The sequence below is a fragment of the Gopherus flavomarginatus genome, chromosome 5, assembly GCF_025201925.1.
Source record: "Gopherus flavomarginatus isolate rGopFla2 chromosome 5, rGopFla2.mat.asm, whole genome shotgun sequence".
NCBI lineage: Eukaryota > Metazoa > Chordata > Testudines > Testudinidae > Gopherus > Gopherus flavomarginatus.
This window is the reverse complement of record NC_066621.1, coordinates 149,071,368-149,092,543: the sequence shown is the minus strand read 5'-3', so window position 1 is coordinate 149,092,543 and position 21,176 is coordinate 149,071,368. Positions and strand designations below refer to the sequence as shown.

General features: G+C 43.2%; 1 protein-coding gene across 9 annotated transcripts in view; it reads left to right on the top strand.

The window, feature by feature from the left end:
• Positions 1 to 21,176, top strand: part of KIAA0586 (KIAA0586 ortholog) — a 131,260-nt gene that overhangs the window by 72,790 nt on the left and 37,294 nt on the right. For 8 of the 9 annotated variants that reach the window (XM_050952505.1, XM_050952508.1, XM_050952504.1 and 5 more), the window contains 4 exons: positions 625 to 759; positions 2,636 to 2,807; positions 6,025 to 6,167; positions 7,710 to 7,797. In XM_050952505.1, the coding sequence (XP_050808462.1) occupies positions 625 to 759; positions 2,636 to 2,807; positions 6,025 to 6,167; positions 7,710 to 7,797 (538 nt within the window). The remainder of the gene's footprint in view (positions 1 to 624; positions 760 to 2,635; positions 2,808 to 6,024; positions 6,168 to 7,709; positions 7,798 to 21,176) is intronic. The other variant, XM_050952503.1, reaches the window with a different exon arrangement.

Genomic DNA, 21,176 nt, shown 5'->3' with positions numbered 1-21,176 from the left:
ATTTTCATGTCAGTGTTCATCCACATGAAATTACTGAAGATTAATGTTTCAGGAATCTGAATGTATATTTTTGCATTCTTAGCCTTTTGGCTAAGAACAAGTATAGTCAAATATTTGGATGCTAATATCTAAACTGTATTGTTAAATTTATTAATCCAATTTGGGTTATTGCTGACTATGTTCTCTATGTATTTTAAATCAACCTTTGTACCTTTGGATAATTTAAGCACTATACCCAGATGTACAGACACTCTTTTCTTAACCTATGTATTATATAATTTTAACATTAGCTTTAATAATAATTTCAATACCAGATTCTGCATCTGGGCTATATTATGCATTTGCTGGGGGATAGGACTTTATGATCTAATAGGTCTTTTCTGTCTCAAACTGTTAAGATCTTGTGTATCAAAACTCTTAATATATTGATTGTGCCCTTCTTTTGCTAAAGAGAGGAAGCTGTGCTGCCAAACTCCCTGTTATGAAGTGTTTGTACTTTTATTACAAATGTTTTTAATATCGGTAACTGTAGTAGAAGATGGAGACGGTTTATAAAAATAATGTACAGTTATCTCTACACTAAGGATGATCTGACTACTAAAATGTTTTTTAATTTTGTTTTAGGATTACGATCCTCCCAGTGAAGGACAGGTCATGAGAAGACCCCTTAGGGGATACCACAGAGATCCGATTCTCTCTCTTTTTGCTAAACTAAATCAGGCACCAGTTGCTTTACACGAAGTAATTTACCACTCTGAGGTATCTTATTTCCTTTTCATTGCTATTTGGAATTAAAGCAAAAATACCAGGCATTCTGAAATGATATTTTATGGTACAAAGAACGTTAAAAAAATTTGAAGTGTCTTTTGCTTAAGGAAAAACTAAAAGTTTTATCCAACCTCTTGTCCCGGAAGGAAATTCTTCAGTGGAGAATACTGGTTCTACTTCAGGCTTCTAAGGACTTAAAATTCTCTTCCATTTATAATTAATTTTTTTGCTGTACGTAACATCATATATACCAGTCTCCACTATGTGAAAATTTAGAAGTATTCCAGAAATGTCTGGCCATGCTTTGTCTGGCCATTTTGAAAGGGCAAGAAGTTTATGGCAGTCACGACCAGATGGATGGTTTGGGGGAGATCTAGGGAATAGATAGTGACAAAGGATTTCATACACTTGATTAAATCTCACTTTCTTTTGTACTGACCTGAAGAACAGCAAAACATTCTATTTACCTAAAAGCTATCTGAAAAACATAATTATCAGTCTATATTAAAAAAGTTTAGACCGGTAATATTTCTGTGATGCTGTTAGGTATTTTCAATTCAAAAGTCTGCAGCCAGTTGCCAACTTTGTGTAAGTGAAAAGATGAATGAACTGATTGCACAGTCCTGGCTGGGGTTGGAAGGATATTCAGACAGAGAGAACTTGGGAAGACACTGCCACATAACTCATGAAATACCTGTATTTAGGTCAATTTCTTGCTTTTTGTGACTTTCCTGGAACATATCCAATTTATTCCTTCTGTCTTGCTTAGCCTGAACTGTCCCTGATCTTTATTTTGTTTGCGTAATGAGATTAGAAGATGAACTATTTGAAGAGCATTCTGTATTATCAACTCTTACTCCAGCTGTAATCTTAGTGACACTTTCTTGTCAGCATTGGTAATTACAAATGCAGCTCTAATTGCTTTTCTTTGTCCTTCTCATACCCTGTCCTCAACCTAGTCACACAATGTGCTAACAAATGCCTCTACAGATTCTGGCAACTCTAGTGCAAGCATACTGTCTTGCATATGAGATTACCTCTAGGAACAAAATACTCATGATGATTAAAGGTCTAGAAAACATGACATGAGGGAAGATTGAAACAATTGGGTTTTTTTAGGCTGGAGAAGAGAAGACTAAGGGGGGACATAACAGTTTTCACATACATAAAAGGTTGTTACAAGGAGAATAATTTTTCTCCCTAACCTCTGAGCATAGGACAAGAAGCAATGGGCTTAAATGCAGCAATGGAGGTTTAGGTTGGACATTAAGAAAAACTTCCCAACTATCAGGGTGGTTAAGCACTGGAATAAATTGCTCAGGGAGGTTGTGGAATCTCCATCGCTGGAGGTTTTTAAGAGCAGGTTAGACAAACACCTGTCAGGATGGTCTGGATAATACTCGTCCTGGCATGAGTACAGGGGACTTGACTAGATGACCTCTTGAGGTTCCTTCCAGTTCTATGATAGTAACTTTTTGAAAAAGCAGCAAAGAGTCCTGTGGCACCTTGTAGACCAACAGACGTATTGGAGCATCAGCTTTCGTGGGTGAATACCCATTTCATCAGATGCAAGGATACCTAACTTTTTGAAGATTCTCTTCTTTAAAACAATACATCTCAGCTCCTGGCAAACTAGCAACAAAGGAAATAATTTCTCCATTGCTCGATTCAGTCCAATGATAAAGGTAGGTCTTATATTCCACCCTGTGGTCATATATCAGTCTTTCAGGTTGTGGTCTTCTTTATACAGCACAGATAGTATACAGCTATGTACATGTATGTTAAAGAATATTATATTTAAACAGTATTACATAGTTTGAAAGATACCTGTTGTGATTCATTGAATGTGCTTCTCTGTTTTCTCTAGGATTCTGATAATAGTGTTGGAGAACTTAGTGAAGGCCAAAGACCTAGACTGACTAGAGCAGCAGAAAGTATTCTGATGGGACATTCAGTTTATACAGACCAGGTGGCTGGGCTGGTTACTGAACAGAGACCCCACCGTGTACCATCACCAGGAGAGTGTGACAGGGTTACAGGTATAAGCTAGAACATGATCTTTCCTCAGTATTATCTACTGGAGAGCATGATGGGATGGAAAATGTGTCAGAATGTAGTGCAGACAGACTGGAACTGTGTTGAGCACATTTTTGGTACATGGTGTTGAACATCACCTAGTATGATGAAGGGTCTTGCATACTGTCTCTGCTAGGTGTTGAAAACTGCCTTTCCCCACATTAGTGGCTAAAACATTTTCAAACTTATTGAAGGAGGGAGTGTTCTTGATATTTGTTGCCAGTAGTTGGTCATTTTTCTAGTGAAGCTGCACTTGCTGTTTCACCCACATCTCCTAATGGGATAAAATAAGCCCATATTCTCCTCTCTGAAGCATTTCATAGGAGGAGGGGTTAGATAGAGGGAAGTTAGTAAATTAGTTGTTCCTTATGAATTGTTATAAATCTGTTTTCCGTTTATGCTGGCAATGGCCTTAACTGATTCCATCAGGCTTCCAGGTTTTCCATCTCCAGTAACTAAAAACCAAGGCACCTCTCTTTACCTCAAGCTGGATTGTGTCTTTCCCAGCTTAGCAGGGTGGAGTTTGAGTGCTTTGGCATGTCTCAAACAACATCTTCAATCTTGTTGGTGACATGTGGCATTCACTAAAGGATTATGCAATATTTAATAGAATAGTGCCAAATAGTCCTTTACTTACACAAAACCTAGTTGTCATGTCTCTTCTATTCTTTAAGGGTGAATTTAGTTACCATAAGTGCTAGATTAACAAACAGTCCTTGAAGCTAAAGTCCATAAAACTGGTATAGTACTGGCAGTGCAAGCTTTTACATGCTGCCTTCTCCCTCTCTCTTTCTGGTACACCTCTACCCTGATATAACGCGACTCGATATAACATGAATTCGTATATAATGCGGTAAAGCAGCGCTCTGGGTGGGGGAGGGCTGCACGCTCCAGCGGATCAAAGCAAGTTCGATATAATGCGGTTTCACCTATAATGCGGTAAGATTTTTTTGGCTCCCGAGGACAGCACTATATTGGGGTAGAGGTGTACTTGTATGGCCCCCTTCACCATCATACCTGAGCACCTTGCAGTCTTTGGTTTGGCTTAAAACCAGATTAGGCTAAACTGACATTCTGAAACCAAAATACGAGTGTCTACATACAAACTTGCACTGATTCAGCTAAATCAATGTAGTTATACTAATGCAAGCTTAGGTGTAGACAAGACCAGTAACTCTCTAGAGTTGAGAAGATAATTCAGTTTACATGTTGATTTAAACTTTACACCTCTGATGAGACTGTCAGGAGAGGAGCAACTGTTTCTTTTTGGGATCATGATTTTGTATTGTGGACATTTGTCCAATAAGAAATGGACAGAGATGCCGACTCAATTCACACATTTCATGTGATCACTATCAGCTAAGAGCTTTTGGTCATTGTTGACTTGGATCAGATTTGAATTGGTGTTCTCTAGGATAAATTGATCCTTTAAGGCAGCCATTTCGTTGTCTGTCTCTGAATCACTTCTATTTCTGCTATGTCATTTTTAATTAAAGTGGACGCCATTCCAAATGGGAATGCACTATTGTTTTAGATAATATTTTCAGTATTATTTTTACATCCCTTTAATACATTGTAACTTTCTGTTTGCATTTTGACCGCCACTGAACATTGAGCAAAGCTATTCAGAGAGCATTGCTAAGAAAATAACCTCCTAGGAAAGCTGGGGCCTACTTCTGACGTAAACAGTATTTTAGTACTAAGGAGGAACAAAAGATCTTGTTTCCTAATAGCTTTGGCAGTGCAACCAAAGACAGCACAGAAACTGTTCAAGTTAAAATAATCTCTTCCAGGAAAAAAATTAAACTGTTGATTATCACCTTTTGAATTGCTGCCATTTTTCAGCTAATTCCTCAGTATACCTAATGTGTTGTGTGAGTGGATCCATCCATCAGTCTGTCAACAGCTAGGGTTAAGTGCCATTTTTCTTACAGTCTCAGTGCCTGTGGTGTAGTCTACAAGAATTATATTTAACAGTAAAACTAAATAACCACTACATCACCTGGCTATAATGGGTCATATATTTCCATGCGTAACTCTACATGTGCATACTGAAAGACGTGAATTGTCAATCATATCCTCTTACAATAGGTATTGAACTTATACATCAAAATGAGTCACTCACTTGTTGTTGTTATATCTTAGATTACTGCAGACCATAGAAATATATCTTCAGTCTTGTGACCTGATTTTATTCATATAATAGAAACTTGATGTCAATTCCAAGAGCTTAGAAATTATAGTGTTGCCTACTTGACTCACCATAATATAGTTAAAGGTCTATCAGCATTTCCATTATATATCTCTGTATTCCAGTGCCTAATAATTTGGCTATAAAAATTAGCCACAGGCTGAAATATGTCATACGAAGGCTCAGCCCAAGTGCAACATTTTACACTAATTAGGTTTCAGACTAGTGTTTTAGTTTTGGCGAGATAACTGGTCTACAGAGTTAGTTCATGAACTGTAAGCATACTTTTCATAAAGATGCTTAATGTTCATGCAGGCTGCACAAGTGTGATAAACTGTATGGATTACATAGCAAATTACTTTTTTTTTTCCAATTACTATTCATAGGTTTCTGTTCATTCACACAGTAAAATGAAACACTTTAATGAAGAAGCCTTTCCAATCTCTCTTTCCATTAAGAGGAATAAAGCTCATTAAGTACATAGTGACATGATGAACTGTAACCACTAAGGAGCCACCAGTAAGGTCTACCCATGTTAGAAATCTACAGATCATAAAACTGTTTCCCTCACTTCCATTGAGATTTTTTCTTTCTCCTTTCATCAAGGAAAACTAAAAGGGTATTATTAATTGCCTAAAATGTTACCAGCTTTAAAATTATTTTATACTGATGGAAAGCCTGGGGGTTCTAAATACCAATTTAAAAAACCTCACCTTGAACAACTTAAAAAAAAATCTTACTATTCCACCACAGTGTACAGAGAGTTCTGATGTTGGTATATACACAAAGAAATAAAAAGAGCCACCACCTTGTTAGTCTGAACTTTATTGAAAACATGAGTGGGTAGAGAGAGAATCATTCACTTCACTATGGAATGTCTCATTGATGAGCCTAGGTACAAACATTTGGTAGTTGGGAGACTGTGGATCTAATTTGGACTTAATCAGGGATTCTTTTTCCTTGTTAACATTTATGTTTTATAATCTCAGCAGAACTTCTTGGAGATGCTGCAGATGTTAGTCATGGTCCAATGAGCATGGCTGAATTGGAGTCTCAGCCACTCCTAAACCCTGCTCCTCAAACAGCACAAACAAATAACAGACTAACATCTCTATCAGAAGATCTTCCAGAGGTAAAGTATGCATAGCATTTGTGCCTTGCTTGTAAATGGTTAGGAACTCTGTTGCCATTCAGAGCAGCTAGATAAAAAGAGCAAGTGCAGGAGGAAAATTTACCTTTTAAATTGATGTGGCAGGCAAAGGTACAGTGCAGGAGACTCTTCTAGACCACAGGTCAGCCAAGGAGACCTCATCCTCCTGCAGTGATATGTGGGCCCACCCTATGCTAAACCTGTGGTAGCCTAGTACTCAGGTAAGGTGATGGATACCTAAGATAGGTAGATAGTATCTTAGAGCTTGTACTAACTGGTTGGCTCCAGAACCTCCAGTAAGTGTTTCTTCTCTGGGCTCATCAGTCACTGCAAATGGGTTTCTCAAGGGACAGGGACTAACTTTGTATCTTGTACAACATTGAACACTTCACAAATAATATCTCTGGGGGTCCACTTGAAGTGGATGTCTTAGCTCTAAGCAATAAAACAGGGATTTTACAAGAACAAGTTACTCCTTACCTTTCCTTCTTTTAGTCTTGGGGGCAAGATATCGCTACTGCTGTTCCTCCGTGTCCTCTGGAGAGAGACTCTGGTGACTAAAGTATATGAGCCTGAGTGCAGCCAAAATCCAGGAAATTCTATTATTATTTTATAGTTATAGTGCAGTAGCATCCAAAGGCCCCAAGTAGAATTGGGCCTGAAATACATGTAAAGACATGGCCCCATGAAGTCTCAGTGAATTCTTTTATTCAGCTATTACATGAACAATGTAATTGATAAACTGGATTTCGCATTTTATTCAGATAATCCTTAAACTCTGTATGTTTTCATGTCTCTTTGCAATCTACTTCCCACCATGCTCTGCATTTCTTATGGACCGTCCATTTATCTAGCAGGATGACTCTGTGCCGCAGTCCCTGCCCCAAAGAGCTTACAATAAAAATATACAACATATGAAGAGCATTGGTAGTATATACATTGCATTTTTTGTTATAAGAGTGAACTATCCTGATCTGTCTGTCCTTCAGCCTAGTCATTAACTGATTTATGTAAGTGTTGTGGCAGAGATGGGCCTTGAGGAGGATTCCAGGAAGTGATCTTAAAGACTACTTCAGCTGCTTCCTCTAAATTGAAAACCCTGTATAGAGTGAATTTTTTTTTCTCCAAGACCCTTCAATTCTTGTAAACAGGAGAAAGAGAAAGTTCTTGGTTGCAGAGGAATGAGACAAAGGAACCCCTGACAAGTTGTTTCTGTCACATCCTTTGATTAAAAATTGAGGGCCTCCATGTCTTCAGCTGTAAATGGTGCCTGCTCATGTCTACTGGCTGCATGGGAATCGCATCAGAGAACAGCTTGCCATGCTGTTTGTTGTCAAAGAAAATAAATGGTTACAAAAGGCAAATTAGAGTTGAATTATTTTAAAATTGAAATGGAGACCAAGAAGTTATGAATCTTTTCACAATTTTAAGTGCTAAGTAAATGGTTCTTAAAACTGCATTTGTTTTTATTGTATTTTTAACAAAAATCAGAATTATAACATGGTTTTAATAACTGATATACAGAAGCAGAGCCAAAAGGTTGTGCAAGTTGAACCAGTACGATCCCGAGTCATTCATGTGAGAAATAAATCTGAAGTAACACAGCAGCAAGGTAAATCTATGTCTTTACGCATCTATTCTGATATTAAAGTACATGCATTGAAACCCACCACTCTGTTTTGCTCTTCATACACATTTACTGTAAATTTCTATGTTTGATACCTATTTTTATCACAACTGAGTCCAAACAGCATCCAGGTGTCTATATACATATATAGGTCTCTGCGTACACAGTACTGATCCAGTTTGGATGAGCAAGGTATTCTTGGAATCACTTAGTTCTATAGATAAACAATCAGAACTCTTTGGATCAAATATTTATTTCTTACCTCAATGTTTCTTAGCCAATAGCTTTACAATATGCAAATAGTTCTAGTTTACTGAACTATGTTAGTCCCAGTTGCCACCAAAAGTGTTGCTCTTATAGCAGCAGAGCATATGCTGTTGCTCAAGAGAGGATGAAGCAAAGTTAAGGTCAGGGGAAGATGAAGAGAACAGAATAGTACCAGTTATGCCTGTTCTGAGATAGGGTGCCAGCTAATATAGAATGGTTCTTACTCGATATAAAGTGCTATATTATCTATGGATAAATGTGCTATGTAAGAGATCATTTTGAGTATGATTGATAAAAGCATTATGTAGAGTGTATTTCAGATACACTATGAGTCAACCTGATATTTAGCTAACATGATATGGGCAGATTATTGCTATATTTTTACTGAGACAAATAATTAAATTAAATGTTTTACAACTGCATTAGACAATAAAAATAAGGCAAAACCAAAAATTAAATGCAAAAACTTTTGTACATGCAAGTCTTAAGGGTTCAAAGTTAAATTTGGCATCCATGTTGGGTTTTTTTTAATTTAACATTGCTGTAGCAATGTTAATTAAGACATGTAGCAATTTATAATAATAATAATGGTAAGAATAGTAATTGAAAGATACTCTCATGTACAATATGTCCGAAGTTAACGTTGCTGTAGGTACCTTAATTTCTGCATTCATTATTTTTAAAATTTTAACTGAAATCTCAACACTACATTAACAAATACCTTTTGCATTTAATATTTACAAACGTGTCGTCAGGTTATGCAACTTACTAAGATATTTGCCTCAATAATTTATTTACAGAAGTTTGAAACTGCCTCTGTAAATCATCCTCTTTGAAGAGCCCTGTACCTACAATTAACTTCCTCATACTCATAGGACTCGGGGGTTAAATCCATAACAGTGGACTAAAAAAATTAGTTATGAATGATGTAAAACATTGCTACTGTGCATACATGATAGGAAAGCTCATTAAATCTGTGTGTTTGTGCTTTTGAGGAAATGTGCTCTGTCCTAAGTGTACATTTAGCAAAGTGTGCGTTGTGGGTTTAAGCACACATTCTAATTTAAGTCAGCTAACTAGGGACTTTTTCAGCTTTTTCCATTTAAAAAATGCAGGAAAACTAAAAGACTAAAACCCATTTGGAATCTAGAGAAGGACGGTATAGCTAATGTATTTTTCCCAGATTTTCACAAAACTCAAAATGTCTTAAGGATTTTGCTGACACTTAAAAGGTGTTTTTTGTTGTAGTTGTTTTTTTTTTTTTTTTTTTTTTTTTTTTTTTTTGGACCAGAGACCAAATAGAAAGTCTCAGTGTGAGAGTCTCAGAGTATGAATTTTGCAATCAGTTATGGATGAGCACATAAAAATGGAGGAGGGGAGTTGTCTGGCATCCTTTCTCCTCTAAGGCCCTCCCTGCAACCAGAGCCACCTGGTTGTCTTGCTCTCATGTCCCCAAATCAGACAACAGGCCTATTGCTCCTTTAGCAGTGGTAGGAGTCTCTTCAAATGGAGCCCTTAGGAGAGGGAGCAGAAGGAAGGGACAACTTCTGTTAACACACATACGCTGTCACAGTGGTTTTTTTGTGTTTCTGCTTCTGCTCCAAATATTAGCAAAGTAGCATCCTCAGCCCTTGCTTTCCCCCAGGAAGTTGATGAAGGCTGGAAACGGGAAATATAGTTTTTAAAGTCCTAATTTTTTCTTTTAAAATTCAAAATAAAATATTTTGCTCTGTGAATTTTTTTTTTTTTTTTTTTTTAAATGTAGTTGGGACAGAACAAAGGGCATGCTCCTGCACCAAGTACATCTGTGTTCCTATCTGTACATTTGACCACAAGATGGCAGAAGTCGGTTTTCTTTAGGAAGAAAAAAAGTTACCCAGTAGTTATTCACCAGTACAATTTAAATATTATTCTGTGTATGCATATTTAATAATCCAATAAAAATCAAAAGGGGTTACAAACTTAAACTGTTTGTCACCTTAAAGCCGAAGCTTTGTCGAGATCAGCTTTATGGTACTGAACCATCATATTCAATGGAGAAGTTAAGTACAAAGGATCCAAATTGGCACAAATCTTTGGAAAGGGGAAATGAAGACTTGGAAAGCTATAAACATGTATGGGTTTAAATAAATACAGCATTTAAAAACCAAGCACAGCTGTTACTTATAGGTGAACACATCCTGCTTATTAAATGTCAATGGTAAATGAATGCTTTTGCCAGAATTAGGAGGAACAATGAACTTTTGCATAAACATGTAGGAACATTGCAGTTGCAGTTATTTTTGTATACCTTCTAGGAAGAGTGGGTGAGTTTTTAGCAGAACTCAGGAAAATCATATCCCTGAAGCAGCTGAGGTTGGCTAGGGAGAAGAAAGAAAACAGTTTGGACTTTAATTTGTTAATGAAACGCTTTTTGTTTTATTTAATAGATAGACACGAGAGATTTGATTCTTCTTTGGATTTTTATAATAAATGTATTTCTAATATAGCCTTCTTTTGTTGTTTAAGAACCTTTTGCAGTCCACATGGAACATGTGTTTTCTTTAGCTAGAGAAACTGTGTAAAAATTGATAGGTTTCTTCTAATGAAAGTTGAAGTTTAGTAGGGCTATTACAAAGCTGCAAAGTCAAGTCTGAAAGAATAATGCCTCCTGGAAGTTATAGCTGAAAATAAAGCTTGAATGTATCATTTAATTTGAAATATGTATGTTCTCTAGACATTATGGAGACAGTGGCTGAAAAAATACACACGCTTTATATATATCCGTTAATCTTTCTATCATTCTCTACAGATGTTTCCATAAATGTAATATATTAATATGTATTTTCACAAGCCACAACAATTGCTTCCAAAATGCACGAATTTTTAAGACTTCCTTTAACAGAACCCTGAATTCTTAGATTGAGTTAAATCCGGGAACAGGTGTCATGCTTGGATGTAATTCTTTTAATCTTTATCACTTACAGCTGAAGAACAAGAGTTAGATGCATCTGCATTTTAAATATTTTCTATAGCAGTTCTCAAAATGTGGCCCACAAACCACATTTTGGTGGTCAGTGGAGGACTTTTTGCATGGTGGTAACTCCTCCTCCTCCCTATTTCCAGCTAGTAAATTGTATTCATAGCTAGAAGTACATGGAAAAATAATGCACCTCTACCCCAATATAATGCGGTCCTATATAACGCAGTAAAGTAGTGCTCAGGAGGACGGGGCTGCTTTACCTTGTTATATCCGAATTTGTGTTACCGCAAGCGGTTCCTCTGCATCTGCCTCTTACTTACTACGGCCATCCCTGGGCCTCCCTCGCCCCCCGCCTCGGCTCACCTCCACTCCACCTCCTCCCACGAGCACACCGCAGCTCATGGGAGGAGGTGGAGTGGAGGTGAGCTGAGGCACAGGGGCTGCAGCAAGTAAGGAAGGGGCGCAGAGGAACCGCTCCCCGCCCCAGCTCACCTCCGCTCCGCCGCCTCCTCCCATGAGCATGCCACTCACCTCCGCTTCTCGTCCCTCCCAGGCTTGCTGCGCCAAACGGCTGAGTGGCGCGGTAAACCTGGGAGTGAGGGGTGAGAAGCGGAGCTGTGGTGCGTTCATGGGAGGAGATGGAATGGAGATGAGCTGGGGCAGGGGGGCCCCGGGGAGGGCCACAGCAAGTAATGAGGTGGTGCAGAGGAACTGCTCTCCGCTCCAGCTCATCTCCGCCTCCTCCCTTGAGCATGCCATTGCCGCTCCGCTTCTCCCTCTCCCCCTCTTTCCAGGCTGATTGGCACAGCAAGCCTGGAAGGGAGGGAGAAGCGGAGCGGCGGCGGCACACTCAGGGAGGAGGCGGAGACAGAGCGGAGGTGAGCTGGGGTGGGGAGCGGTTCCTCTCACTACCACGATATAACACGGTCTCACCTATAACACGGTGAGATTTTGTGGCTCCTGAGGACCACGTTCTCTTGGGGTAGAGATGTATTGTGAAAGTATGTATTTGCTGTGATTTCCACATGGATGTTGTGCAGTGTAAATGGGAATAAGTGGTCTGTGAAGTGGTGAATGGGAGTACAAGTGGCCTTCAAGTCAGTCTATGAATTGCTTACATACCCCCTGTTCCACAGTGAGTATGGGATCTTTCTTTCCCCATGCTTGAATTTCATCATATTTCACAAAAATTATTTCTGTATTGTCTATGATGAATGTAACTTAGTTTTGTTACTTTACTGTCATCTCTCTTCATTAGCCAGAAATTCCTCTGAGTTAGTTTTTCCAAGAACTACTGTGGTATGTGGCAAATCCCTAACATAAATTAGTAGGAAGGGAGATTAGGATAAAGGCTAGAATTATTCCTTTTTTTATTTTCCTTGGATATGGAACTGCTTTGGTCAAACTCTGTACAACATTTATCTGAAAGTTTAGATTTTCTTTAATGTCCTTCTCGTTCTTTTTTGGACTGGATTTCACTGGAGACTTTCACTAAGGATTTCTATAGTCACTCTGAAAAATAGTCCAGTGAAGCAGGACAGGGTTGTTCATTCACGCTGTGGAAGGAAGACTAAGAAAACTTTTATTTCTGCCTGACAACATGGGCTATCGGAATAGTTCAATAGCCCACACTACATTTTCAGTTTCTTGTTCTTTGGTGGCTATTTGCTGAGACACAACACTGGAAGTTGAAGTCATGAAATTGACCAGCTGTAATTAAGGCAGTTTGTAGCCAAATTTATTTCCAGTAGAACTTCACATCATTTTTCTTGTTATTCCTGCTCTGTTCTATTTAAGTTCTTATTCTGCGCCCATTGCGGTGATATCAGGATGCTGATCAACAATATACAGCTAATATTTCTCCAACTTGTGATCTCCTTCACAGAGCAAATATTATGGTAGAGATTTTAAATGTACATAAGTCAGGAAACACAAAGGTGATTCCCAAAGCAGCTATAATAAAACTCTGCCCCTTTGCCTACAGGTAGTCATTTGTTTAACACTAGGTGGTGTAAAAGCATAAAAGTTCTTCGAGTGCTTGCTCATATCAATTCCAATTAGGTGTGCGCGCGCCGCGTGCACGTTCATCAGAAGATTTTTACCCTAGCAACACTCGGTGGGTCTGCTGGGTCGCCCCCTGGAGTGGCACCGTTATGGCACCGGATATACAGCCCTGCCAACCCAACAGCTCCTCCGTTCCTTCTTACCGCCCGTGACGGTCGTTGGAACTGTGGAACGCGGCTTTGCTGATCTCCACTTCCCTAGCTCACTCGTTGTTTTTTACTGTTAATTTTGTTTATAGTTCGAGTTTTTACAGTTGTAGTTAGTGTTAGTTGTCGTGTATATATAGTTAGTGTATATAGTTTGAAGGGGGGATCGGGGATTAGCCCTTTCCTCCACCTCAGTGCTGGGCTAATGCCCAGGGCACCGGGATTCAAACTGTGCTCGGCGTGCCAGAAGCCGATGCCAGTACGGGATCCCCACGACTCCTGCCTCAAGTGCCTAGGGGAATCCCACCTTCCTGAAAAGTGCCACATCTGTTAAGTCGTTTAGACCGAGGACGAAGAAAGAGTGGGACTTTCGACTGAAACAGCTCCTCATGGAGGCAGCACTTAGTCCTACAACGTCGGTACCGAGCGCTCAACAGACTGCATCTGTGAGGAGCACTCCTTCGGCTCCGGACTACTCCAGTACCACAAACGGTCCACGGCACCGACCCTCACCAGCACCGACGTCTGCTCGGCACTGCTCCCTGTCCCCGCAGCCCAGGAAACAACACAGCGCTCCGGTGGCTTCGGCGCCACCCGCACCACAGAAGGAGCACCCGTTGACAATGGATCGCCCGGCACTGTCATCTGCCGCAGCACTGCCGAGTGTGGCACCACTGAGTGCGGCACCGTCAATTCCAGTCCCACAAGGGCTGTTGAGTCTGGTGCCCAAAAGCCCCCGGGCTCATACTGTGGTCGAGCTCGCTCTCCCATCCATGCTGGAGACCTTCTCCATGGCACGGGAGTTGATCGCGATGACAGAGACTGCGCTGCCTCAACCCCCGGCACTGCCGGTGTGGGTCATCCAATCTATTGGCAAGCCTGCCTTGCTGAGGCTGCCCTCTGTGGGAGCCACCGAGAGGCATGATTCAAAATCTCGGTCCCGCCGATGATCTCGGTCCCGATGCCGCTCGCAGTCCCGGTACTGCTCTCCATCGTGGTACTGGTCACACTCGCGGCACCGCTCGGCCGCCCATTCGCCTGCCAAATCGTCACGGTACCGATCCGACTCCCGGCACCATTCCCGGCACTGTGCATCTCGCTGCCGTTCCAGGCGAAGGGACTCGAGATCCCAGTCAATCTCCTGGCACCGCTACAGTCGTAGGTCCCGGTCTCTCTCGTGGTACCGTTTTAGCTCCCAGTACCACTCTCCGGTACCGCCCCAGGAAAGAACAGCCAGAACCGGGGCTCCCTCTCAGGGTCTATCAGCACTGCCGTGGCCGTCGAGACACACATCGGTGTTATCACAGGCTGGTAGCACTTCCTATCCACAGGAGCGCAACTTGGATGTCCCCAGCCGTATATTTCCAGAGAGCCAGAGCCTCGAGCAAGGATCCCATCACTGGTCCTTCTGGACACTGTGGGCATACCACCAAGCACAAGGTGCTCCTTCAGTGGTTCCACGATCGGCCCGGTCAGAACACCGGGTGCCAGAGGCGACAGTAAGCTGCACCCCCCTCCCCATGGGCACGGATGAGGCTCTGATACCACCTGCAGATGCCCAGGTCCCACCTGACGCAAATGATGCTCCTCAAGGACAGGAGCCCCTACAGGACCCTATAGTCCCTGGCCTCTCCTCTTCCTCCTCGCCAGACGAGGCGGTGGTGTGAACATCCTCCTCAGGCCCTGTGCCAATTGATCTAAGGGCCCATCAAGACCTCTTGAGACGAGTGGCTCAAAATATGAACTTACAGGTGGAGGAGGTCCCTGAGATAGAGGACCCTGTAGTGGACATCCTTTCAGCTGACGCACCTACTAGAGTGGCTCTCCCATTTATCCGCACCATACAAGCAAATGCGGACACCATTTGGCAATCCCCAGCCTCGATTCCCCCCACAGCCAGGGGAGTAGAGAGAAAATACATGGTCCTCTCAAAGGGGTATGAATATCTCTACACTCACCCACCTCCTTGCTCTCTAGTAGTGCAATCAGTGAACAAAAGGGAACATCATGGCCAGCAAGCCCCTGCTCCTAAGTCAAAGGAGGCTAGGTGCATGGACCTCTTAGGCCGCAAAATATATTCTGCCGGGGGCCTTCAACTTAGAGTGGCAAACCAACAAGCCCTCCTAAGCAGGTATAACTTTAACATGTGGGCGTCCTTGGGAAAGTTTACGGAGCTTCTTCCCCAGGAGTCCCGTCAAGAATTTATGGCCCTACTTGAGGAGGGTAAAAAGGTGGCAAGAACCTTCCTCCAAGCCTCTCTGGGTGCAGCGGACTCGGCAGCCAGAACTCTGGCATCAGGAGTGACAATGAGACGTATCTCCTGGCTCCAGGTCTCAGGTCTTCCTCCTGAATTACAACAAACTATTCAGGACTTGCCCTTCGAAGGCCAGGGCCTTTTCTCAGACAATACTGACCCCAGATTGCAAAGTCTGAAGGACAATCGTGTCATAATGTGCTCCCTGGGAATGCACACACCAGTGAACCAACGCAGGACCTTCCGGCCCCAGCCACACCGCCCGTACGCCCCGCCTAGGCCATGTCAGGACTTTAACAGAAGGCGTGGTAGAAGGAATCGTCGGAGGCAGCCTGGCTCCCGACAGCATCAAAATCAGCGCCCCCGCAAACCAGCAGCGGGGCCCAAGCAGAACTTTTGATGGGGCGCCCGAGGACGGCCTATCAGTTACTTTCCCGGATGCTTTTCTTCCATTTGTCAACGGCCTCTCTCATTTCCTCCCTGCCTGGTCCCAGCTAACTTCCGATCACTGGGTCCTGCACACGGTGGAATTGGGATACCACCTCCAGTTTATTTCAACCCCACCTTCCCACCCTCTTCAGGGACCCCTCTCACGAGCAATTCCTCTTACAAGAGGTACAGTCGCTCCTAGCCATGGGAGCCACAGAGGAGGTGCCAAAAGACATGAGGGGCAAAGGGTTTTATTCCCGCTACTTCCTAATCCCCAAGGCAAAGGGAGGTCTACGACCGATTCTAGACCTGCGAGAACTCAACAAATTCATGATAAAGTTGAAGTTCCGCATGGTAACCCTGAGGACCATTATCCCGTCCCTGGATCCGGGAGACTGGTATGCCGCCCTGGATATGAAGGACGCATGTTTCCACGTTGCAATTTACCCACCACACAGACGGCACCTCTGTTTTGTGGTCAACCATCAACACTTTCAGTTCACCGTACTTCCGTTTGGCCTTTCTGCAGCCCTGCGAGTGTTCACGAAATGCATGGCTTTAGTCGCCGCCTCCCTCCAGCCTCGTCAGGTACACGTCTACCCGTATCTCGATGATTGGCTCATTCGAGGGACCTCCCAGTTACAAGTGTCACACCACCTGTGCATCGTCCAAGACCTCTTCAGGAGCCTAGGCCTGCTGATCAACACAGAGAAGTCTACTCTGACACCCTCGCAGAGAATAGACTTCATCGCAGTGGTTCTGGACTCCAATCTGGCCAGAGCCTGCCTCCCACAGTCGCGTTTTCAAGCAATGTCTACAATTATTCGAGGTCTTCAAACCTTTCCGACAACTTCGGTGCGCAACTGCCTCAGTCTAGTAGGCCACATGGCCTCCTGCACCTTTGTGACCAAACACGCCAGGCTATGACCACGTCCAGACTAGGGTATTAAAATCGATTTTAGATACGCAACTTCAGCTACGTGAATAACGTAGCTGAAGTCGAATTTCTAAAATCGAGGTACTCACCCGTCCAGACGGCGCAGCATCGATGTCCGCGGCTCTCCATGTTGATTCCGGAACTCCGTTCGGGTTGATGGAGTTCTGGAATCGATGTAAGCGTGCTCGGGGATCGATACATCGCGTCCAGACTAGACGCGATATATCGATCCCCGAGCAATCGATTTTAACCCGCCGATGCCGCGGGTTAGTCTGGACGCGGGCTTAGTCTCCGTCCCTTTCAAACCTGGCTTGCGTCAGCATACCGGCCACGCAGGGACAGCCTGGACTCGGTGCTCACTATTCCCCAGAAGGTTCTGGGCTCCCTAACATGGTGGCTAGACCCCACTCTAGTCTGTGCAGGGATGCCGTTCCACCCGCCTCAACCCTCGATGGCCCTAACCACGGACGCGTCATCTCTGGGTTGGGGTGCTCACTCGAGGGCCTACACACTCAAGGCCTCTGGTCAACTCAAGAGTTAGCCTTACACATCAATGTGCGGGAACTGAGGACGGTGTGTCTAGCATGCCAGGTGTTTCGAGAACATCTCCAAGGCCGTTGTGTGCCAGTATTCACGGACAACACAACGGCCATGTTTTGCATAAACAAGCAGGGCGGAGCACGCTCCTCCCTCCTTTGTCAAGAAGCCTTCCACCTCTGGGACTTTTTTGCATAGCCCACTCGTTCGATTTGGTAGTGTCCTTTTTCCCAGGAGTCCAGAACACTCTGGCGGATCACCTCAGCAGATCCTTCCTGTCTCACGAGTGGTTGATCCGTCCGGATGTCATCCATTCTGTTTTCCGGAAGTGGGGGTTTCCCCACGTAGACCTCTTCGCCTCCTGAGAGAACAGGAAATGCCAGGTGTTCTGCTCCTTCCAGGGACGCTTTCCTCATCCCATGGAAGAAGCACCTACTCTACACCTTTCCACCTTTCCCGCTGGCCAAGTGGAAGCATTTCTCCTGCTGGTGTGCTCAGCATAACTCAGTCCCCACGCAGGTGTCATTTCGTACTGTCCTGGACTGCCTCTGGTCCCTGAAAGAACAAGGCCTAGCGGTCTCTTCCATAAAGGTGCATCTGGCAGCCATCTCCTCCTTCCACCCAGGGGAAAATGGCCGATCAGTCTTTTCTCACCCCATAGTTTCAAGGTTCCTCAAGGGACTGGAACGTTTGTACCCACAAGTTAGACGCTCGACCTCTACCTGGGACCTCAACCTGGTGCTAGCCAAGCTTATGGGTGCTCCTTTTGAACCACTAGCCACCTGCTCACTGCTGTACCTTTCCTGGAAGACAGCCTTCCTCGTTGCTATTACTTCGGCAAGATGAGTATCTGAGCTTCGGGCCCTGACAGTGGACCTCCCGTATATGGTGTTCCATAAGGACAAGGTACAGCTGCGACCAAACCCCTCCTTCCTCCCTAAGGTGGTGTCCTCCTTTCATGTCAATCAAGACATCTTCCTTCCAGTCTTTTTCCCGAAGCTGCACCCATTGTGTCGGGAACAACAGCTGCACACGCTAGACGTTCGCAGGGCTCTTGCCTTTTATATTGAGAGAACAAAACCCTTCCAAAGGTCGCCTCAGCTCTTTGTAGCTGTGGCAGACCGGATGAAAGGCCTACTGGTCTCATCCCAACGAATTTCATCTTGGGTAACGTCCTGCATCCTTACATGCTATGATTTGGCTCACGTTCTGGCTAGCCACCTCACTGCCCATTCTACTCGGGCTCAAGTTTCATCTGCCGCCTTCCTGGCCCATGTTCCCATCCAGGAAATATGTCGGGCAGCTACCTGGTCATTGATTCACACCTTGGCCTCACATTACACATTGGTTCAACAGTCCAGAGATGATGCAGCCTTTGGCTCAGCAGTTCTGTATTCTGCAACATCTCACTCCGACCCCACCGCCTAGGTAAGGCTTGGGAATCACCTAATTGGAATCGATATGAGCAAGCACTCGAAGAAGAAAAGATGGTTACTCACCTTTGTAACTGTTGTTCTTCGAGATGTGTTGCTCATATCCATTCCAAACCTGCCCTCCTTCCCCTTTGTCGGAGTAGCCGGCAAGAAGGAACTGAGGGGCCGTTGGGTTGGCAGGGGTATATATCTGGCGCCGTAATGGCGCCACTCCAAGAGGCGACCCAGCCGACCACCAAGTATTGCTAGGGTAAAAATCTTCCGACAAACGTGCACGCGGCGCGCGCACACCTAATTGGAATGGATATGAGCAACACATCTCGAAGAACAACAGTTACAAAGGTGAGTAACCATCTTTTACTATGTGGTTGAGTTACAGTTGCTTTGGGAACAATGACTTTGAATTTCCTGTCTTTTGTACATTTAAAATGTCAGTCATAGCATGGTGTTAACATTGTTTTATTTCATTCAGTTGCTTGGCTTACTTTTCAGGCATGAGAATAACTTATGCTCCTCACATATTTATTTGAATGTGGAATAACTGAAATTCACACTGATATGTATTCTGCTGATACGAAGTGGGAGAAAAAGGATGAGCAGCAATGACTGCGGTGGGCAGGTAAGGCCTTGTAGGTCCCTCCTCGGGGCCCCAGCTTTGGAAAGATGCTCCTACCAACTGTCATCCCCCTCCCACAGGAGATTAAGCAGCCGGCACTGCCAGTGACTGCAAGGAGTATGTGAGGTCATTTGGATTTCCATCCGAGGAAGTCCCACTATTTTCAGACACTTCCAGGTGGGCAAATTACCCTTGTGTGACACCTTGTATAATAATTTTGATGTTTTAGAAACTCTGAGTATTTTAAAAAATGAATTCCAAGTTATCCAGTGTTGAATTAAAAAACATCATCATCAAAAAAACACTTATTCAAATACAAAGGAAGCATCTGAAAAAATACGAGCAATAGAAGAACATGCAACCCTGCATTCCCCTACCTGCACATGTTTTGATAGTTCAAAATCAGCCAAAAATTGACCAAACTTTCCAAAAATTTTCCCTTCTGAAAAAACAAACTTAAAGAACAGTCAGCTCAGGCTGATATTCTTAAAACATGTAAAAGTGCTTTAAAACAGTATAGGTGCTCTCCGGGCCAGTGCCCTCTCAGCCATCACTGATGTGGTGTTACCACAACACTTAGTGTTCATACTGCTGCCTCAAGAACCCCAGAAATAATTTTAATATCTACAAGACAAACTGGAAGTGTCTTTAAAAGGGGTGGGAGAAGGAACTTTTGTAACATTACAGTATCTCACATCATAAACTACAGTGCAATGATATTGAAAAGGCTTTTTCTTAAAATATTGGGGTGAATGTTATGGATGATTGCTGGCATTCTGCAAGCCATTGTTGTGGGAGCTGGGACAAATAAATCATTGATACTGGCAGCAACCCCCCACTACCCCTTCCCCGTACTTCTGGGCATGTATTTTCTGGGATGTATTTTCAAACATTATGGGGCTGTGCATGTATTTCTTTTATTTTTTCCCTAGTAAGGTAGTTTTTTCATTTACAGTAACTTCAGGTAGCACATTTCCATGCCCGTTTGGTTGACCCTTCATTTACCATATTTCATTAGGATTAGATAGTTCTCACAACAGCCCTGCTTCATTTCTTATACTCAGAGACTTCTCTGCCTCAGTTTGTTTTCCTGGTATTTTTCCTTAAGCCCTGGGTATCCAGAAGAGAATCCAGTACGAACATAGATTATTTGAGATGGTTAAAGAATGCACAGCTGCAATATGAGAACACTTATTTTGGACATTCTTGCACTTTTTTTGTAGTTTTATGTCTCTAAATATGCATGGGTCAGGGAACTTCCAAGCAGGATTCTAATTAAGCGAATAGTTGTCTACATCTCACTGCACTTACGTGCTTTGATATATTTAGTTGGAAGGTTCTGGATAAGAACAAAGTAGTAGTATTGCTCCCTCTAGCACTCCTTGTCCAACAGGCACTGTGCACATGAGGCAACAGAGCAAGCAGATCCCTGTCCCTAATAACTACCCTTACACTTGGAGCTAGTTCCAAATGTGTAATTACCAAACATACTCCTTTGACAATTTTTATTTATTTTTTGGGAGCCATTTTAAGGGGCTTAGTTTCTGCTTGGGTCAGTGATACCTTGCTATTATCTCCCTCCACTTGTCTCCTCTTCATCCCAGAGGATCTGCAGAACTTTTGAGTAAGTGTTGGATGACCCACAAAGGCACTTGTGCACCACAGGTGGGACTTGACCCCACAGCTCCTTGGCCCCACAGTGAATGCCAGACAAACTCT